Genomic DNA, 18,922 nt, shown 5'->3' on the forward strand with positions numbered 1-18,922 from the left:
GGCCAAACCTCTGCATGGAAGTGCATCCCAACTGTTCTACAAGGATCCTAATTGGGATAAGTTTCTGTGTTGACACCTCTATCCAAAACAAAATAAGTAGACAAGAGAAAGGTTTGAGAAATCTGTATTGATATTGTACAACACAACACAAAGTTTGTATCAACAACACAAAGGCCTTTTGTCTGTGGAGTGCTTTTGGAGTACAATTGAAGCAGTGGATTGCCTTGTTTATCATCTTTTGGTTTAAAAAATGTCATTCATGTAGTGCTAAAGGAGAGTAAGTTGATACTTCTGTCACTTCTCCAAGACTGCATTAAATTTTCATTTTGCTGTGTAAAACTCTATTGGCATTGATTGTGTGTAACCAGCCTAAATTAATATTTTTCTTAAAATGTTAGTAAAACTTTGATTCATCTGCTCGTGGTTGTTCAGCAATTCTGACAGTTCAGCACTCGTTGCTGATGCCACCACTTTTCACAAAATGCTACAGCCTAACAGAATCATGCTGCCTCAAAACACTGTTGTTCCCTTTAAACTCAATGGGTTCTCTGGAAAACATATGATATTGTGAAATACCTAAAAGACTCTATTAAAAAAGTGTTCAAAATATTAATTTGAATAATATGCAACAGTACAGAATGTCTGTCAGTGTGACACCACCCAAGTGTGCTGGATTAATGGAATTTTATTTAGCATACTAACCTTGTCCCTCCTATAACATGGAAAATCTCCCCTCCCCACATTTCTGCTATTCATTTGTGTTGTGTATGTGGCCTAGTTACACACCAATGCTATTAATAAAAACGCTGGAGACAGGAGCTGAGGTTCATGGTTCTTTACCGTCAGAAACCGACCTTGGCACACACATACAGATCAATATGCGCCTAATAGCGCATGCTCAATATGCGCCTAATAGCGCATTCAATGACGTGTTACATAAAGTAGTCCCTTATTATACTGTAGGCTATACGGTACAATTTGTATTTCTGCTGGACCCTGATTAACTTCCCTAAACTCATACAGATGTTCTCTCAACTTGCCACCTCATTCTTGTCGATTCATTGTTTCTTGCTCCAGTGATCAAACCAGGAACATTATTCTCTGTATTCCAGGCTTTTTAAAGAGTATTACTCCCTATTGATGTGCTCTAATCTTACACATATAATGATTGCCTTGAAAATATTGTCTGCTGCTTGGTATTTTGTGTTCATTTACTGCAGTACAGCACTGTTTTTAATTGCTCTGCATCTGCTTTTGTTTTTGCAAATTGAACTTCATTTGGTCCCGAGTACCAGTCTGGAACTGATGGCAGAAAACATTCTGATCTGTTCTAGTGTTTGCTAAGCAGAGGCCCAAAGCTCTGTTATAAGGAGAAATGCCCACAGATTGCTTTTTTTTAAGATGCCTTTGTATACTCCCAAGTGACAGCAGTGGTACTTTGATAAGAATTAAACTGACCATACACTATCCACCTCTCCAAAACAAAATCAATAACGACACAGTAAGTGCTCATGTCTCCTTCACGAGGAGACATTCAAAAAGCATTTTAGGTTAAATTACTAAAATTGGCTGAATTGAATTATTGAAATATTGAATCAAAAATTCAATGCACTTAAAATCCCTCATTTTCCAGTGAGTTAAAGTAAATGACTTTGAAGGTATATGAGTATGAAATACTGTGCAACTCTATAGTGCCATCTTATTGAATCATAAAGAAGACAGGATGAGCTGAATGACCTACTACCATACTTTATTCTTATGTACTGTAATTTGAAATGCCAATGGTCCCCATTTGTTTGTAATTTTCCTTGTGGACACTGTAACATTATAATTTTCTGTCCGTCTTTGGGCAGGAAAACCCATTTTACTTGAAATCTTAAATCACAGATTGAAACTAGTCATGCAAGATAGCTTTCCTTGATCCATGGATGAGTTATTTTTATTGTTTTCCTCTTTAAATGCTCATTTATTAGTTTGGCTGAAGTTTCCCAGTGAAATTAGTGTTTAATTAAACTTAATTTGTGAGATTCAAGATTGTTTAATGAGTGTAGCTGTCTCATTTTAGATTGATGTATGCTCATACCAAAAATATTTTTGAATTGAATTATAAAACAATTCATTTACAGTGTGGAGAGGGTTGAGTAAGTTGATTGAATCAGAAAGCAATCATTGAATCTGACAATTTCGATGAAAACATTGATGTGAAATAGGTTCTGTCTTTCTTCAAGGTGTTGCCTTTAGATAATTAAAATCCGTAATGTTAAAAAGATTTCCCCCCAAAGATAAGGTTTTCAATTGAAATTTTACGGGCTTGACTTGTATTATTTTGTCATTTTTATGTGTTGGATTTTTTTTCTTGTCTGCTATTATCAAGATGATTTAGATGAAAAATGGCATGAGCTAAACCATAAATGACCAAGAATATTGCTACATATTTCATTGGTTATAGGAATGTATATTTCTTTACAGCCTGTAGGAAATGTCCAAAGAAGAATTGAATCAGAACCGTTATTGTGATGCAGAGTTTTAGCAAATGACATAGAAATAATGGTGATTGGGCAATCTATTCACTCTTTATCTTTTACATGAAATGTAATTTTAGATCCTCCCATATCCTGCTGGAAATATTGGCTCTTATTCTGACCTTAAATCCCTTTCTCCCTTGTGTGTTGATTTCTATGTATTTTCAATCTTTCCTCTTGTCTTGCTGGATATCTGAAGCAAGTTAGAATTTTGTTTAATGGGGGAGTCTGAGACATAACTCTTATCTGATTGACCCACAATAATAATAATAATAATAATAATAATAATAAAAAGTGCATCACAATTTTCATTTATAGTCCCTGCTTTGTGCACTTTATTATTGCACTCCAGTTTTATATGAGAGGGTCTTGTTTGGCAATACGATATGCATAAATCCATTTGTTTAATCTAAAATTTCCTGGTTATCTTTACTTAAAACTATAAATAATTTTCTGAATTAAAAATGAAGACATCTCGTGAAGTCTGCCATTTTTCCAGAACTAAAATAATCTTATCATTTTCAGTGATAGAACTACCAAAAAATCTGGATCTTGCCGAGTCTGGCAAAACATTTTGTGATTGACCCATTTGCCGAGTTTAACTTTGAATCTTGCTTATAATCAATTGTTTGCTGTTGACTGATCTTTTTGCTGAGCTCCTTTAGCTTTCATGTTGTTGGCTTGCAGTATTTCTGCTTGCATTCTTTGTATCCGTTTGTTGATTTGCTACATTCTTTTTTTATTTATCATGCTGTTCAGCCTTTGGATGCAAGAAGATCAAAGGTTTGTGTTATGTTTGCAACAGGTTTGTTTGCACAACATAAAATAATGCAGTTTGCTTTTTTTCTTGTTTTTGGTGATGTGTGGTGCTTTGTGATTAATTTGTATTTTGCTTTATACAAGAATAAATGTTGATGCTTTAATTGTTTTAATTGGTAAGTGTATTAGATTACGCCTTTCAGTGATGAGTCCCCAGTACAAAAGACCTTCCACTTGAATGCAGTACCAGTAATTTTTATATTTACTATCTGCATAATTGGTTATTGAGGAGATCTATAACAACATAATTGATCCCAAAAAAAATCCCTTCTTTAAAATTTGGAATATTTGAATAAGAATATTTAGGTGTAATCTAACATTGCATCATTTCTGTATTTTTAGTACCATATTCAAAGGCAATAAATTATACTGGAACCTGAATCAAATGTTATAATATGATGCTGTTAAAACAAAAATAATCAACTCAATTTCCAACTCATTTTCAGAAGCAAAGAAACATTCATTATGAAATTGGAATGAGTATTTGCCATCGAATATGGTACTTTAGTTGAGAATATGTCTATGGAAATAGTTTAATGGAAATGTGAGGAATATTCATGTATTTTGAATGATTCTATTTGACGTGCTAATACTTTTACAAACTGGCCCAGAGGATTAATAGTGTTAACTTTCCAGTGAAGGGAAATTCTTATGGAAATTAAAGTTGTTTTCTAAATATAGAAAATGTAACTGCCTATTTCCACCTGCTATAAAAACAATATTTAATACATCTGACAGCATACAAAATATGTCATAAATACAAATTTAATGATAAATTCTTTTCAATTCCAACTATAACATTTTTTCAAGTGTGGAAAATGCAAATGTGAAATAAGATTTTGTGGTATAAATTATTTTATGGAATTCATATTTCCTGAGGTATTTTGTTGAAATATTGTTATCTGTTCTCCCAAATTGTAAGGAAATGTTAAATAAAAATCTTATAGATTTATGGATTCTTTAAATTGAAATATCATCTTTGTAAGTAGCTTATAAACTAGATTTAAACTTAGTTTATATTTAGTTTCTAGACTGTTTAAGAATTTTGTAAAAAAAAACTGATACATTTATTTTGTATTTTCTATAGCATCTACAATTAACCATTCAAGCATTGCAAGATGAACTTCGAACACAGAGAGATCTTAATCATCTTCTTCAGCAGGAGAATGTTAACAGAGGTGCCGAGCACTATACCATTGAGCTCACGGAGGAGAACTTCCGTAGGTTGCAGGCAGAGCATGAACGTCAAGCCAAAGAGCTATTTCTTTTGAGAAAGACTCTGGAAGAAATGGAGCTGAGGATTGAAACACAGAAGCAGACGTTGAATGCAAGAGATGAGTCAATTAAGAAACTGCTAGAAATGCTGCAGAACAAGGGATTGCCCTCCAAATCTATGGAAGAGGAACATGAGAAAAGTCGGAGAATATCTGAGGCAGAATCTCAGGTTAATCATCTGGAGGTACTACTGGACCAAAAAGAGAAAGAAAATATTCAGCTTAGAGAGGTATGATAATTTGTTTTATTAAATAATTATTTTTTTCTACTAAAGCATTGATTTGTTACTTTATATAATCTTGTAAGCTAATTGCTTATACCAATAACTGGAGCAAAAAAACTGTAAGTAGTACAAATCCTAAAGCAAATCGACACACAAGAAGTAATTGCTATAACAACATTAGGGAGAGAAAAAGAATCAACTTTTTAGATTAAGGGCAATTTCATCAGAAAACGAAAAATGAGGGTTTGTTTGATTGCTGAAAGGGAGAAAAGAGAAAAAAAAATTGTGATTAGTCCGGAGACCAATGTTGTAATGGTAAGTTAGAGATAGAATCTCAAAAAAATGTTGAAACGGGTACAAGTACAAGCATAGACAGCAGGGGAAAGAGCGACTATCTGATATTAAGTCCCATAGATTTCAGTGAAGATGAGGTACTATTAGTTAAGCTGGGTATTGTTGGGGCAATGAAGGAGGCCAAAAAGCAACTCAGAATGTGAGTAGAGCATTGACTTATAGTGACAGGCAACTGAAACCCCCGGGCTGTCTGTGCAGATGAATTGGAGAAGTTCTGTAAAGTGATCATCCAACCTGTGCTAGTTTACATAGAGTTGGTCACCAATGCAATGCACTGAAGTGTTTTTTTCCCCAAAAAAAGTGCGAAATACTTTTTCACCTGGAAGGACTGTTTGGGTCCTTAACATTTGAAATGGGAGAGGTAAGAGGGCAGGTCCAGGATCTCCACAACAGTTGCATGAGATAGTGCTTGTCTGTTGGACATGGGAAGAAGTTACAGAAGGAATACTGAAAGTGAAGACCGTGCAGGGTGTTTCCAGTGGTGGAATCTTGTTGGAGTTGGCAGGAATTGGGATGATGAACCACTGAATCTGGAGTCTGGTAGGTGGGTGGGTGACTATTCCTTTGACATGAAAGTAATTTTACTCCCTCTCCACTGATACTTCTAAACTTGATAGTGCTTCCTACGTTCTTGGTTTCTGTGCTAGTAACTTGATCAGAATAAGATCAGTCAGAATACCAAAGCTAAATATTTTTGTAATTACTGATGTCCTTTCTATAATATTTAAAAATACTAGTAATAATTAGAAAAAATTGGATAGACCTCAGAGCTCAAAACAGACCTTTCACCTATGGGGACTAGGTAAAAGTCTCCCAATTACAAGAGTTTAATGTGCAATTAATTGTTCAAAGTAATTGTAAGTCAAGCACATTAGATTAGAATCTCCAAACAAGATGTGCACACTACAAGTTTCTCTAATTGCTCTTCATTATATTACCTACATGTCTTTAAAATGGATGAAACAGTATGGGATTATGAATTTATTTTGTGTATATTGCAAGATCATTATATTGACTACATCTTGACATGCATTCCCTGATAATACTAAAACTTTAAACATCTTGGAGGTACTAGAGCAAAAATGCACAGGACAGTTTATAGAAGTTATGAATTTCTAGACCATAAACCAGTACATGAGTGCACCATGTTCCTGTTTATTTCACATTTTAAGTACTAATGGTTAGTGTGATGCTTTTTTTTTTACTTTTTCTGTTGCTTACTTTGCAAAGTAGTATTCTCTTTCTACTAAAATAATGTGCAATTTTTAGCTGAGGTGTCAATTCAACTTTAAACAACTGGAAGTGAAATAAACTGAAGCTGGTTTCCTGCTTTCTGTTTAAAGTCAGAATGCTTCAAAAAGATGGGTGGGGGAGATTTTGTACCATAAGACACTGCTAACCCACACTTAATGATGGGTCAGGTGCTCAATTACTCTGCTCTGTATGATAAGATAGATTCTTGACCTCACAATTTACCCCGTTATGATCTTACACTTTGTTTACCAGCACTGCACTTTATTCTGTAGCTTTTCAACTTTATCCTGCATTGTTAGTGCATTGAGGCAGTGCAAGGTAAAACTATATGTATTGATTTGATCTGTGTGAACAGTATGCAAGGCTAGCTTTTCGCTGCTGCATCTTGGTAGATGTGACAATAATAAACCAATTCCAATCCTGTTAGCATGAGCTAGAGGATCAGGTATGTAGTCAAATCACAGAGCGAGAAATACAAGAGTTGCATGGTGAACTAGGTGTGGATGTCAGCTTCTGTGATATTAACAGGGATTACCTTGGTGTGATATTCTTAAAAGTGGTAGAATTTTAATGTTTATCCTGGAGAGCCTGTAGAGCCAGTGTGTAGATAATCTGTTGGAGAAGGGGGTGTACTGAGTCTAATCTTATAGAATATAAATGGACAAATGGTGAAGTATAATTGGAAGAACATTTTGGTGATGGTGACGATAACTTTGTGGGTTTCAAGACAGTTAGAGGTGATCTAGAAATTAAGGTCCTGAATTGGAGAAGGTGGGATCTGGCCAAAGTAGACTGGGTGTAGAAATTTGCAGGTAAGTTATTAGAGGGAGATCCTGTCAGACTAATTTGATTGAATTTTTTGAAGAGTACCCAATGTATTCATGAGGGAAGTGCTTTTGATGTACTTATCAATGAAGTGTATCACGTGAGAAATTGGTGCAAGATGTTGGAGCCTATGGTATTCAAGGCTGCTTAGCAAATAGAATTGAAATTAATTTGGTAATGGGGTGCATAAGGTGATGGTCTGGGATTGATTTTGTGATTGTAAGATGGTGGCCATTGGTGTACCACAGGGTTTGGTGTTGGCAATTTTTCTGATTGTTAAATAAAATTTAGATATGAATGCAAAATATATGATTGGAAAGTTCACAGATGATATGGGTATTGGTGGTTTTGTTGATAGTGAAGGAGATAGTTTTAGACTGATACTATCAATTGTTAAGATGGGCAAAGAAATGACAGACGGAATTTAATCCTGATAAATCTGAGGTGATGCACTTTGAGTGAATTAATAAAGGTAAATTATATGAAATAATTTCCTAGGGAATGTTAAGGAATAGAGGGATCTTGGTGTGCAAGTCCAAAGATCCCTGAAAGAGATGATGAAAGTGTATAGCATTTTTTTTTTAGCTGGGGTATGACATTTGCAAACAGAGCATTTGCTACAAGTCTGTAAAATTTTTAAGCTCAAATACAAGCAGCAGATGCTGTAAATCTGAAATAAAACAGAAAATGTTAAAAATTCTCAGCAGCTCAGACTGCATTTGCAGGAAGAGAAATAGAATTGAATTGCTTATCAGGTTGAAGACCCTTTGTTAGAATTTTGTCTTTGTCCTGAAACCGTAACTTAATTTCTCGTGCTTACAGATATATAGTATAACTATGCAAAGTATTTCTAGTATTTTCTGCTATTACCATTTAAAAACTAACTTGTTTTCCTTGGAAAGGAGGAGGTTGAGGAGGTATAGATAAGGTAGAAAAAGAACTTCCCTTCATAGCAGAAAAGTTTGAAACCAGAAGATCTAGGTTTAGGGTATGGAATGAGAAATTTAAAGGAGATTTGAGGACTTTTTTTTCCCACCCAGTGTGCTTTTAGAATCTGGAAAGCACTGCTGAGGTGCAGGCACAACATGATGGAACATATACTGGGAAATAAGCATCAATAAAATCTTCAGTACTTTGCAGTGAGATAGATGGGACACAGGGGATTATAAATGTGCCATAGCTTTGTGCATCTAGAGTATGTGATTTCTTGTGGTTGATTTCATGTGACTGCTGGAAGTCTAAGAATTTCATTCAGTTTGCTTATATTTACCTTATTCTATTGAAACCAAAAGAGTGGTTCACCCATTTGTACCTTGAAATTGTAGATAGTTTGTGTTTGAGTAAACAAAGGCACTGAAGTAGGTGCGTCCTCAGATGCTGGTTAGCTGCCAATCGATGGAAAGTTTTTTCTTGTCATGCTTTCCTTTGTAAATATCTACTTCAAAGTGGTTCAGCGGATGGGAACAAGAAAATTTTATTGAGACTTTTCTAATGTGCGAAATTTTAAATTGTATTATGGGAACTTGCAACTTGTATGCATTAAAGTAGTTCTGATTAAAGCAAGTTTTTGTTAAAGTTTGTACAGAGACACTAGATGGCACTTATGTTCGTATTTATCCCTGCATTCTAAAGATTTCAAAGTACAAAATTTCTTTGTTTGCAAATTGAATATGTTTATAGCTTTTCAAATGTCACTATATTTTTCTTTGTAAGGGTTTCTGATTTTTTTTTAAGGATTTCTGTTAGCTATTTGAATTAGGGTTTTAAAGAAATCTGTATTTCAGTTCTACGCTTTCAAATGCCATTTCCCTTTTGCGTGTCTTGTACCTGTAATCACGAATAAGTAAATGCAAAAGAAGACTTAAAGCAACTGTGCTTAGTATTAAGGTAACATTTGACTGATTTCGGAACAGGGTCAGTGAGGGTTAAGAGTAAATCTTCACAAGAGTGGAGTCATAACTGACACAAGTTGATTTAATCGGGTTCTTGTGTGCCAGTCATTCCAGCCACAAGGTGCCACTGCAGCACATCCTGAGGAAATCATGTGAACCTACTGTCTTTTTTTTTCATTAATAACCTTGTTTTCCACCTTCTTCCCTTCATTGTTCCTGTCTTTATAAGGTGAGGAGTAAAGCTAAAGGATGACTGTTCCACAATTATGAACTGTCTTCACCTAGAACTGAAATGTAGCGGTTAGTGTATTGTGTTACACCACCAGTAACTGGGGTTCAATGCCTGCTGCCGTCTGTTAAGTAGTTTGTATGTTCTCCCAATGACCTCATGGCTTTTCTGCAGGTGCTTTGGTTTCCTCCCACATTCCAAAGACTTGTGGATCAGTTAGTTGTGGGCATGCTATCTTGTCGCTGGATGCATGGTGACGCTTGCGGGCTGCACCCATTACGTACTAGGACTGTATTGGTCGTTGACAGAGATGAAGGATTTTTCACTGCGTGTTTTGATATACATCTGAGAACTAAAGCTAAACATTAATCTTTAAATGGCTCTTGCCAACGTGTAGCAGAAACTAAGCAGCATCCAGATTAGGCCCTCTATGTGTCACAAAGATACCAGATGATCTCAAAAAAGAAAATACCCGACTATGTGCTCAATGAATTACTGACTTTCCTTTCATCAAGATCTTAAAAAAAACAATGAAATCATTGTGACCGCAGTCGAGCATGAATCATTCATTTGGGAAATGTGATTTACAAAACCATAGGATTGGTAATATTCATTGCAGTTTATTCACTTTAGCTAGATACAGAATTATGCTTAATGCCTCCATTTTGAAGAAATAGGAACAACCAAAATAGTGAAAGTAAATTTGTCATATTCCATACTGTTTTGTTGTGTAAACTTCAATGTACAAATTGATGTAGAATTAATTGCATTATGCTTATATTAATTGTTAAAAACAATTGATTAGATCTAATCTCAGGATATCAAGTTAATCTGTTTATCCTTTCTCCTTGTGTAAGTATATTCATTTTCTGTATCTGGATGTCACCAGTGCTAGCGTTTATTTCCATCCCAAATTGCTCTTGTGAGAAGGAGGTTAGAATTGGTTTATTATTGTCACATGTACTGAGATGGTGAAAAGCTTGTTTTACATAAAGATCCGATCATTACACAATGCATTGAGAAGAAGGTATTAAAACTATAACTAGGAAATAGTTCAACAGCTGCAGGGAGTGCATATAAACAATAAGGTGCAAAATCATAACAAGGTAGATTGTGCGATCAAAAGTCCTTTATCGTACTAAGGAGCTACAATATTTAATAGTCTTACAACTGCCAGGTAGAAGCTACTCGAGTTTGGTGGTACATGCTTTCCTGCTTTTGCATATTCTACATGATGGAGAAGGGAAGAAGCAAGAATGTTCAGGGTGTGTGGAGTCTTTGATTGTGCTGGATGCTGTACTGAGGCAGCGAGAAGAGACAGTTCTTTGAAAGGAGGTCAGTTTTCATGATGTGCTAAGCTGTGTCCACAGACCAATGCAGTTCTGTTCATGTGCAGACTAGTTGCCGTACCAAGCCGTTATGTACCCAGATAGGATGTTTTCTATGATGCATCAGTAAAAGTTGGTAAAGGTTAGCGGAGACATGCCAAGGTTCTTTAGCCTCTTGAGAAAGTAGAAGCATAGCATCTACGTGGTTGGATCGGGACAGGTTATTTGTGATGTTCACTCCTAGGAACTTGAAACTCTCAACCTCAACTCCATTGATGCAGACAGGATCATGTTCTGAGGTCACTTCCTGAGGTCAATGATCAAATGTTTTGCTGGCATTGCGAATGGATGTTGTCATGACACCATGTTTTTAAGCTCTTTAGCTCCTTTCTGTACTCTGATTCATCATTATTTGAGGTATGGCCTACTACTGTGGTATCATCTGAAAACAGATGGAGTTTGAGGAGAATACTCTGCAGATGCTGGGGTCAAAGCAACATGCACAACATGCTGGAGGAACTCAGCAGGTTGGGCAGCATCCGTGGAAATGATCAGTCAACGTTTTGGGCTGAGACCCTCCGTCAGGACTGAAGAGGGAGGGAACAGGGGCCCTAAAAAGAAGGTGGGGGGAGAGTGGGAAGAAGAAGGCTGGTAGGTGCCAGGTGAAAAACCTGTAAGGGGAATGATCAAGGGGTGGGGGAGGGTATAGGCAGGAATGGTCACCTTAGGTACTACCCTACAAAGTACGCAGGACATCTTCAGGGAGAGGTGTCTCAGAAAGGCAGCGTCCATTATCAAGGACCTCCAGCACCCAGGGCATGCCCTTCTCTCACTGTTACCATTAGGTAGGAGGTACAGAAGCCTGAAAGCACACACTCAGCGATTCAGGAACAGTTTCTTCCCCTCTGCCATCCAATTCCTAAATGGACATTGAACCCTTGGACACTACTTCACTTTTTTTTAAATATATAATATTTCTGATTTTTGCACGTTTTTAATCTATTCAATATACGTATACTGTGATTGATTTACTTATTTACGTAACTATGTTCTTAAATGGTTTTCTCCATCCATCTAATCATCTCCTCCCGTAAAAGACCACTGGATAGAATATCTGTTTAGGGTTAGTGAACAAGATGGCCAGCACACGTTTTGAATCTCTCGAAACTTGCGCTGGAGGTTGCTGCATACAAGGCAGAAGGCTGCTTTCTTATTAGGACAAGGCTGAGCAAGGTGCACCTGGTGGGCGGATCTCTTCTTCGCCAGCAATTCTTGGATCTCCTGGTTGTTTTCATCGAACCTGTCCTTGTTCTTCTTTGTGGAATACCCTAGGACTTCTTCAGAGATTTACAGGATGGTGGTTTTTAGGTGGTCCCAAAGCACTTCTGGAGAGGAGTCTGTAGGGAAACCGGGATCCTAAAGCCTCGACTGAAGATTCGTCTGAAAGTCAGCTTTCACTTCAGCTGACTGGAGGTTGCCAACCTGAAACTTCTTCCTTGGAGTGCCTCCTCTCTTTGGCTTGGTTTGAAATGGAGACTGAGTTTGCAGCGGACAAGACGATGGTCCATATGACACTCTACGCTGGGCATCACTCGGGTGAGTAAGACGTCCCGAAGGTCTCTCTGGCACACCAAGATGTAGTCAATGAGGTGCCAATGCTTGGACCGAGGATGCATCCAGGTTGTCTTCAGACTGTCTTTCTGCTGGAAAATATTGTTAGTGATGGTGGGTTGCTGCTCCGCGCAAAACTTTAACAATGGCACCCATTGTCGTTGCAGTTTCCAACACCATGTTTGCCAAGTATTCCTTTCCAGGCTTCTGAATCTTGGCCTACTCTGGCATTGAAGTCGCCAAGGATGAAAACCTTGACGTCTGCAGGGGCGTTCCATACGAGGTTGTGCAGATCAGTGTAAAACTTGTCCTTTTCTGCAGGATCTGCTTGAAGAGTGTGGCAGGCATACTGCTTGGTTCAAAGTGGGAGGTGCATGGAGATGATGTGGATGGAGTGACTCGTTGGCAATTTTTCAAGTTTGGAGGCAATGGAGTTCCTGACCATAAGGCCAATGCCAGAAAGGCGTCTCTCAGTGTCTGGCTTGCCTGACCAGTGGAGGGTGTAGCCGGTGCCATGTTCTTGAAGGTTGCCTTCCTCTGGGAAGCGGACTTCACTGAGAGCAGCAATGTTGACATTCAGTCTTGAAAGTTCATGCACAATTAGAGCTGATTGTCATTCTGCTGTATTGAGCATGGTTCTGATGTTCCAGCATGCGAGCTTTAGTCCTTGCACTCCTTGTGAGGCAGGTGTGTACCTTTTCTTTTTTGTTGTTGTTCAACCACATTTGAGGATGCCTGTTAACCGCGGCTAGCCAACTGAGGGAAATGGAAACGAGCTTTGGTTAGGCCACCTTTTCTAGGCCCATCTCCATGTGGGGCAAGCAGTGCTGTCCCTAGAGAAGGCTGCTTGGTCATTCAGGATGCTGCCGAATGATATCGTCGTCTCCGGGGTCAACATCAGACGACCCATACACCTGAACCGCCTGCATGCAGGATCGGAACTGCGGCTTCCAGTGTCATCTTCCACCTGCCGTTTTCGCCCCTTTCCCATCGCTGCAGGGCTTGATGAATGGCCGGGGAGGATGGTCATAGATGTGGGCGTCTCCTTTGGCCTGCGCAATGGTATTTTAGGTGGAGTGCGGTGTGCACGGTACTGGCCCCACCCTTTACACCCAGGGTTCATCTGCCATAGCCTAGCAAGCTGGGACGGTGACAGCAAGGTCCTCGGGTCGTAGGAGTTACGTCGGAGTGTCCTTCTCCTAGGTGGGTGGCCTGACAAGGCCAACGAGCCCCACCTGCCTGGGTTTGGATTCAGAGTTGTCCTTCTCTTAGTCAGGCTGCCAACCAAGGCTAACGAGCCCAGCCTACCCATCCAGTTATACACTCGGTGGAAACGGGGGTCACCGGCAAGAAGGTGTTACTATGGATGCAGTGATGTAGGAGAGGCCATTTGCAGTAGCTTCCTGCCTAGCAGGCCAGACAGTGACCACGTGGCGATCACTACACCGGGAAAGGAGAGGTGATGTATTGCCCATTCACTTTCCCTGGGTGGGTGGGACGTTAGCCCCTGATCTCACCTGCCCTCCGACCAGCAATGATGAAGGACAGGGTAAAATATCTACATGTCAGGATGGTGCATGACTTGGAGGGAAGCTTGCAGATGGTAGTGTTCACATGTGCCTGCTGTGCTTGTGCATCTTGGTAATTGAGGTTATGGGTTTGGCAGATGGTTTTGGAGTAACTTTGGCAATTGAATGAAATGCATTTTGTAGATGATTCCCACTTCAAACACAATGTGCTAGTGTTTGAGGGAATGATGTTTAGTCTGGGGAATGGGATATTTGTTAAGTGGAGTGCTCTATCTTCTATTATTTTGACCTTGAGAGTTCTTCATGCTGCATTCAGGGAATATACCTTAAAATTCCTGATTTTTTTTTTGCATGTAGATGGTTGAAGGGTTTTGGGTGCAAGGAGGTGAATTGTTCACTGGTCTGATTGAGCTTCTGGTCAACAGTGAATACCCAGAAAGCGTAATGGGTGACTTTATGCAACACTGAGCATCATAGGAAGTCATTCCTGCCTGTGGCCATCAAACTTTACAACTCCTCCCTTGGAGGGTCAGACACCCTGAGCCAATAGGCTGGTCCTGGACTTATTTTCATCTGGCAAAATTTATATATTATTATTTAATTATTTATGGTTTTATATTGCTATATTTATACTCTATTCTTGGTTGGTGCAACTGTAACGAAACCCAATTTCCCTCAGGATCAATAAAGTATGACTATGACTATTTGTGATGGAAATGCCACTTATTGTCAAGAGTAGGAGGTTAGATTCTCCTGAGGGAAGATAATCATTGCCTGGCACTTTCATGATGTGAATGTTACTTGTAACTTATTAGCCCATGCTAAATGTTGTGTAGGTCTTGCTGCAAAGAGGTATGGGCAATATGTTGCAAATGGAACTCAGTGTTGTGAAATCTCAGCAAGCTTTCCCATTTCTGGATGGTTGTAAGGAGATCATTGAAGCAGCTGAAGATGGTTGAGCTGTGGAAACTGCCCTGAGAAACTTTTGCAATCATGTCCTTCCATTGGCATGAATGACCTCTGGCAACCACAACTATCTTCTTTGAGTGAAGTATGGCCCCAACAATGGGACTACTTTTTTTGTTGCTCATTAACTCAATGGTCTCATTGTCTTGATGTCCTACTTAGCCTAATGTTGCTATGATGTGAAGATCGGTCCATCTCACTTCACCTCCGGAATTCAGCTCTTTATTTGAAACAAGGGTGTGCGGCAGAATGGTCCTGGTGAACCCCAAGTGAGGATGTGTGAGTAGGTTATTGGTGAATACCTACTGTATATGATAACATTGTCCCTGATAGCTCCATCACCTTGCTAATTCAATTGCTGGGCCTTGCCATCATTGAAGATGGAGGTAAATTGGAACATGCTCTTTCTGTGAGTTGCTTAATTGATCATCTCTATTCATAAATGAATGTGATAGGACTGCCAAGCTTTGATCTGATCATTTTTATGATGATGCCAGCTTAGTTTGATCTGTGAAATGGTGTCCATTGTTTTCCAAGTGTTGCAACTTCTCTTGGCTGGGACCTCATTATACCTGGTATACCTTCTGCACTCTTCATTGAACCCAGGTTGATCACTTGGATTGATGGTAATCACAGATGAGAGATAGCTGAACTGAGCAATGTGATGACATTGGTAGATGCGCTTCCCCTGTGGCTGATGGTCTGCTGCATATTGTGGATGCTGAACCGCTGGATCTGTTCTGGCATTGTATTAATTACCAGGTTTTAATGCCATAATGGAGGTATTTCTGCTGTGAAGGTGGGACTCCCTCTTCAAAAGGTCTATAAAGTTGACAGTTCTAACAAATCTAACAAAAGGTGATGCATCTGCTGTAGGTGGATTGATGAGGTATATTATTTGTCTACGCCTACTCGGCCTGCTGCAGGCTCCGTCTGGCCAGGACTAGAATACAAGACCATAAGACACAGGATGTCTTGTGGTCTAGGAACAGAATTAGACCATTTTGTCCATCAGGTCTGTTCTGCCATTCGATCACAATGTCAGAATGATGGGACTTGCCTTTAAAACCAGAGTGAGGAGGAATTTCTTCAGCCAGAGGGTGGTGAATCTGTGGAATTCGTTACCATGGGTGATTTAGGAAGCCAAGTCATTGAAGGTACTTAAGGCAGAGAACATCACAAGATGGTGATGCACATGATCACAGCGGCTACTCTGGCTCCAGTCAACAGTGAAACTTCTGGTCCTGTTTGTCTTTTGTATGGCCAGAAACTCTGCTGATCATAAAAAACTCTAACATTTGCAAGTCCACATTGCTAGCGAGTGGAATAACAAAGGACTAATGCGGGAAGTGGGCCTTCGCTCTGTGCTGCAGTCTACTACATCTACTCGGGGGGTTGGCCGTTGTAACCGATGAAACTACTACCTCGAAGCCACTCACCCCAGTGCGGTCCTCATTACTGCTAGTGACTTCAATCATGCCAGCTTAACAACAGTCCTGCCAAAGTTCTACCAGCATGGCAAGTTCACAACCAGAGGAGAGAAGATATTAAACCTGGTTTATTACAGCATTTGTGGAGCCTACAAGACCATCCCCTGCCCTCACCTCGGATACTCAGACTGCATATCCAGTTTACTAATCCCTGCATACAGAGTGCTGGTTATATGAGTCAAACCGTTTCATGGGGAGATCAGGACCTGGCCAGAAGATAACACCTCAGCGCCACAGAACGGCTTCAAAAGCACGGAATGGAACATATTAAGGGAGGTGGCTAATTACAATCATCATATCATTGATGAATATGCGGGACTGGTGATTGGCTACATAGGAAAATGCATTGGGGAAGTTACCGTGATTAATCACTGCACTGCCACAGCAAACCAGAAACCAAGGCTGACTGCAGAGGTTCATGCACTGCTTAAGGATCGGGAACCTGCCTTCAGATTAGGGGACAGGGCGGCCATTAATGTTAGCAAGAGATGGGCTCTCCCACACCATCAGGAAGGCAAGGTGTGAGAACACACAGAAAATCCACAGACGCCTTTTGTAACACCAGGGACATGTGGTACAAGTGACAAAGTATGCAAACCATAACCGATTACAAGTCCACCTTGCATGTCAATGACAGCAATGCCTGTCTTCGTGCTGTAGAGAGAGAGTGAAGAGTACGAAGTTCCTTGGTGTGCACATAATGGATGATTTAACCTGGACTCAGAATACCTCCTCACTAGTCAGGAAGGCACAGCAGTGTCTGTACTTTCTGAGGAGTTTGAGGCGTGCTAGGCTCCCCGACCCGACTCTAAGAACTCTCTACAGAAGCACCACGGAGAGTATCCTGTCTGTCTGCATCATTGCATGGTATGGAAGCTGCAAGACATTGTATTGTAAAACCCTGCAGAGGATAGTAAAAACCTCTGAGAGGATCATTAAGGTCTCTCTCTCCCTCCTATTTGTGAAGTTTATTGGACACATTGCAGTTGAAGTGCCTGAAGCATTGTTGAGGATCCCTACCATACAATCTATTTGACCCACTACTGTCAGGAAGGAGTTACAGAAGCACCAGCACCAGGACTGCTAGACTAGTTAGCAGTTTCTTCCCTCAGGCTGTGAGATGAATGAGCACCCTGCAACCATTGAGGTCTCCTCACTTGGACAGTGAGCTGTTTACTGGTTACCTGTGCTGCATACTGCATTCATAGTGAATTATATTTATTTATGGTAATATTTTGGTTCATGTGCTATATACCATACGTTTTATGAGTGCACTGTGTTCCAGATCCATGCTGTTTTGTTTTGTTGTATATATAGACAGATGACATTAAACCTGAACTTGAATGAGAGGGCCTTGATTGATAAGGGATATGAGTTACAAGGAAAAGGCTGGAGAATGGCGTTAAGGGGGGAAAGAATCAGCTATGAGTAACAGTGTAGCTGTTCTGATGATCCAAAGGCCTACATCTGCCACTATGTCTCTTGGTCATGGTTTTATGGCAGATATGTCTCTCAGGATTCAGCTGTTTTTGGCTACTATGTCACTTTCTGTGAAGGACATTGAGGTTCCCAATGCAAAGTACATTTTTTTGTGTTCGCCTCTTTCTTCCTGCTGAATATTATTCAATGTGGAAGAGCAATGATTCATCCACTGAGGGAGGAAGTAATTAATATGATTTTATCTTTCACTTATTTTTTCCATCGAGTTAAAAGCACATAAAGTTATTTTTATAGCCTTGTAAAATGCATTTGTCTTCAATTATAGAGATTTAAAAGCAGATATAAGGTCTTTGATAAGAATGGAATATCAAAAAGTCATCAGGATCTGTGGCCTGAATTTCAGATACAATTTGGGATTGGTCTGCTTTGCTGATGGCCTTGGGAAGATCAGATTAATGAAGCCATACACATTAACTGTAGCCATATTATGGACTAAATCAAGCATAGTCTGGTTCATTTCTTTTGATTAATCACCATATTTTACAATTAACTCTACTGTGTGTTGGAAAGATTAAATAACTTACTGCATTCTGAAAAATAATCAAAAATTATAATAATGATACTTTTTTCATTAGTGAGAATGGATGGGAAGGCACAAGTTTAAGATGGTCATAAAGATACTAGCAGAAACTTTTTTTTATCGAGTGAGCATGGAGTTCTTTTCCACAATGATTTATACAAGGATCCAAAATTAAATGGATAGTTTGAAAGAAAAGAATGTTCAAAAATACATCGAGCAGGATTCAACTTGATGGCATTTGTACCTGAACAAAAATTTCATGTTGAAGTTATCCCTGTGCTGCACCAGCCTTGGATTATAGTTTATGAAGATAGGTGTTATCTTGCATATTTCTTAAAAAATCAAAATATTCTCCCTGTGATGTTGGGCCTTGCACTGTACAAAGTATTTACGTTTGCCCTTAAGCACAGGTCCAAGGGTCATCAACACATCTGTTGTGTGTCAGCGTACGTGCTCCATATGAGTCTCCACCCAGTTAAATTCCCCTGAAAATCTTGCATTTAATTTTCTTGACTAGGTTCTCATTTCTTTTGCTGTCGTCCCTGAATGCGTCAAATGAAAGCGATTCATTCCTGCTTTCTTCTC

At 39.2% G+C, this 18,922-nt stretch overlaps 1 protein-coding gene across 3 annotated transcripts in view; it reads left to right on the top strand.

Moving 5' to 3' along the window:
• Positions 1–18,922, top strand: part of LOC134356860 (ERC protein 2) — an 878,083-nt gene that overhangs the window by 88,077 nt on the left and 771,084 nt on the right. For 2 of the 3 annotated variants that reach the window (XM_063068069.1, XM_063068071.1), the window contains exons 5-6: positions 3,282–3,305; positions 4,429–4,845. In XM_063068069.1, the coding sequence (XP_062924139.1) occupies positions 3,282–3,305; positions 4,429–4,845 (441 nt within the window). The remainder of the gene's footprint in view (positions 1–3,281; positions 3,306–4,428; positions 4,846–18,922) is intronic. The other variant, XM_063068070.1, reaches the window with a different exon arrangement.

Source organism: Mobula hypostoma, chromosome 15, assembly GCF_963921235.1.
Source record: "Mobula hypostoma chromosome 15, sMobHyp1.1, whole genome shotgun sequence".
Classification (NCBI taxonomy): domain Eukaryota; kingdom Metazoa; phylum Chordata; class Chondrichthyes; order Myliobatiformes; family Myliobatidae; genus Mobula; species Mobula hypostoma.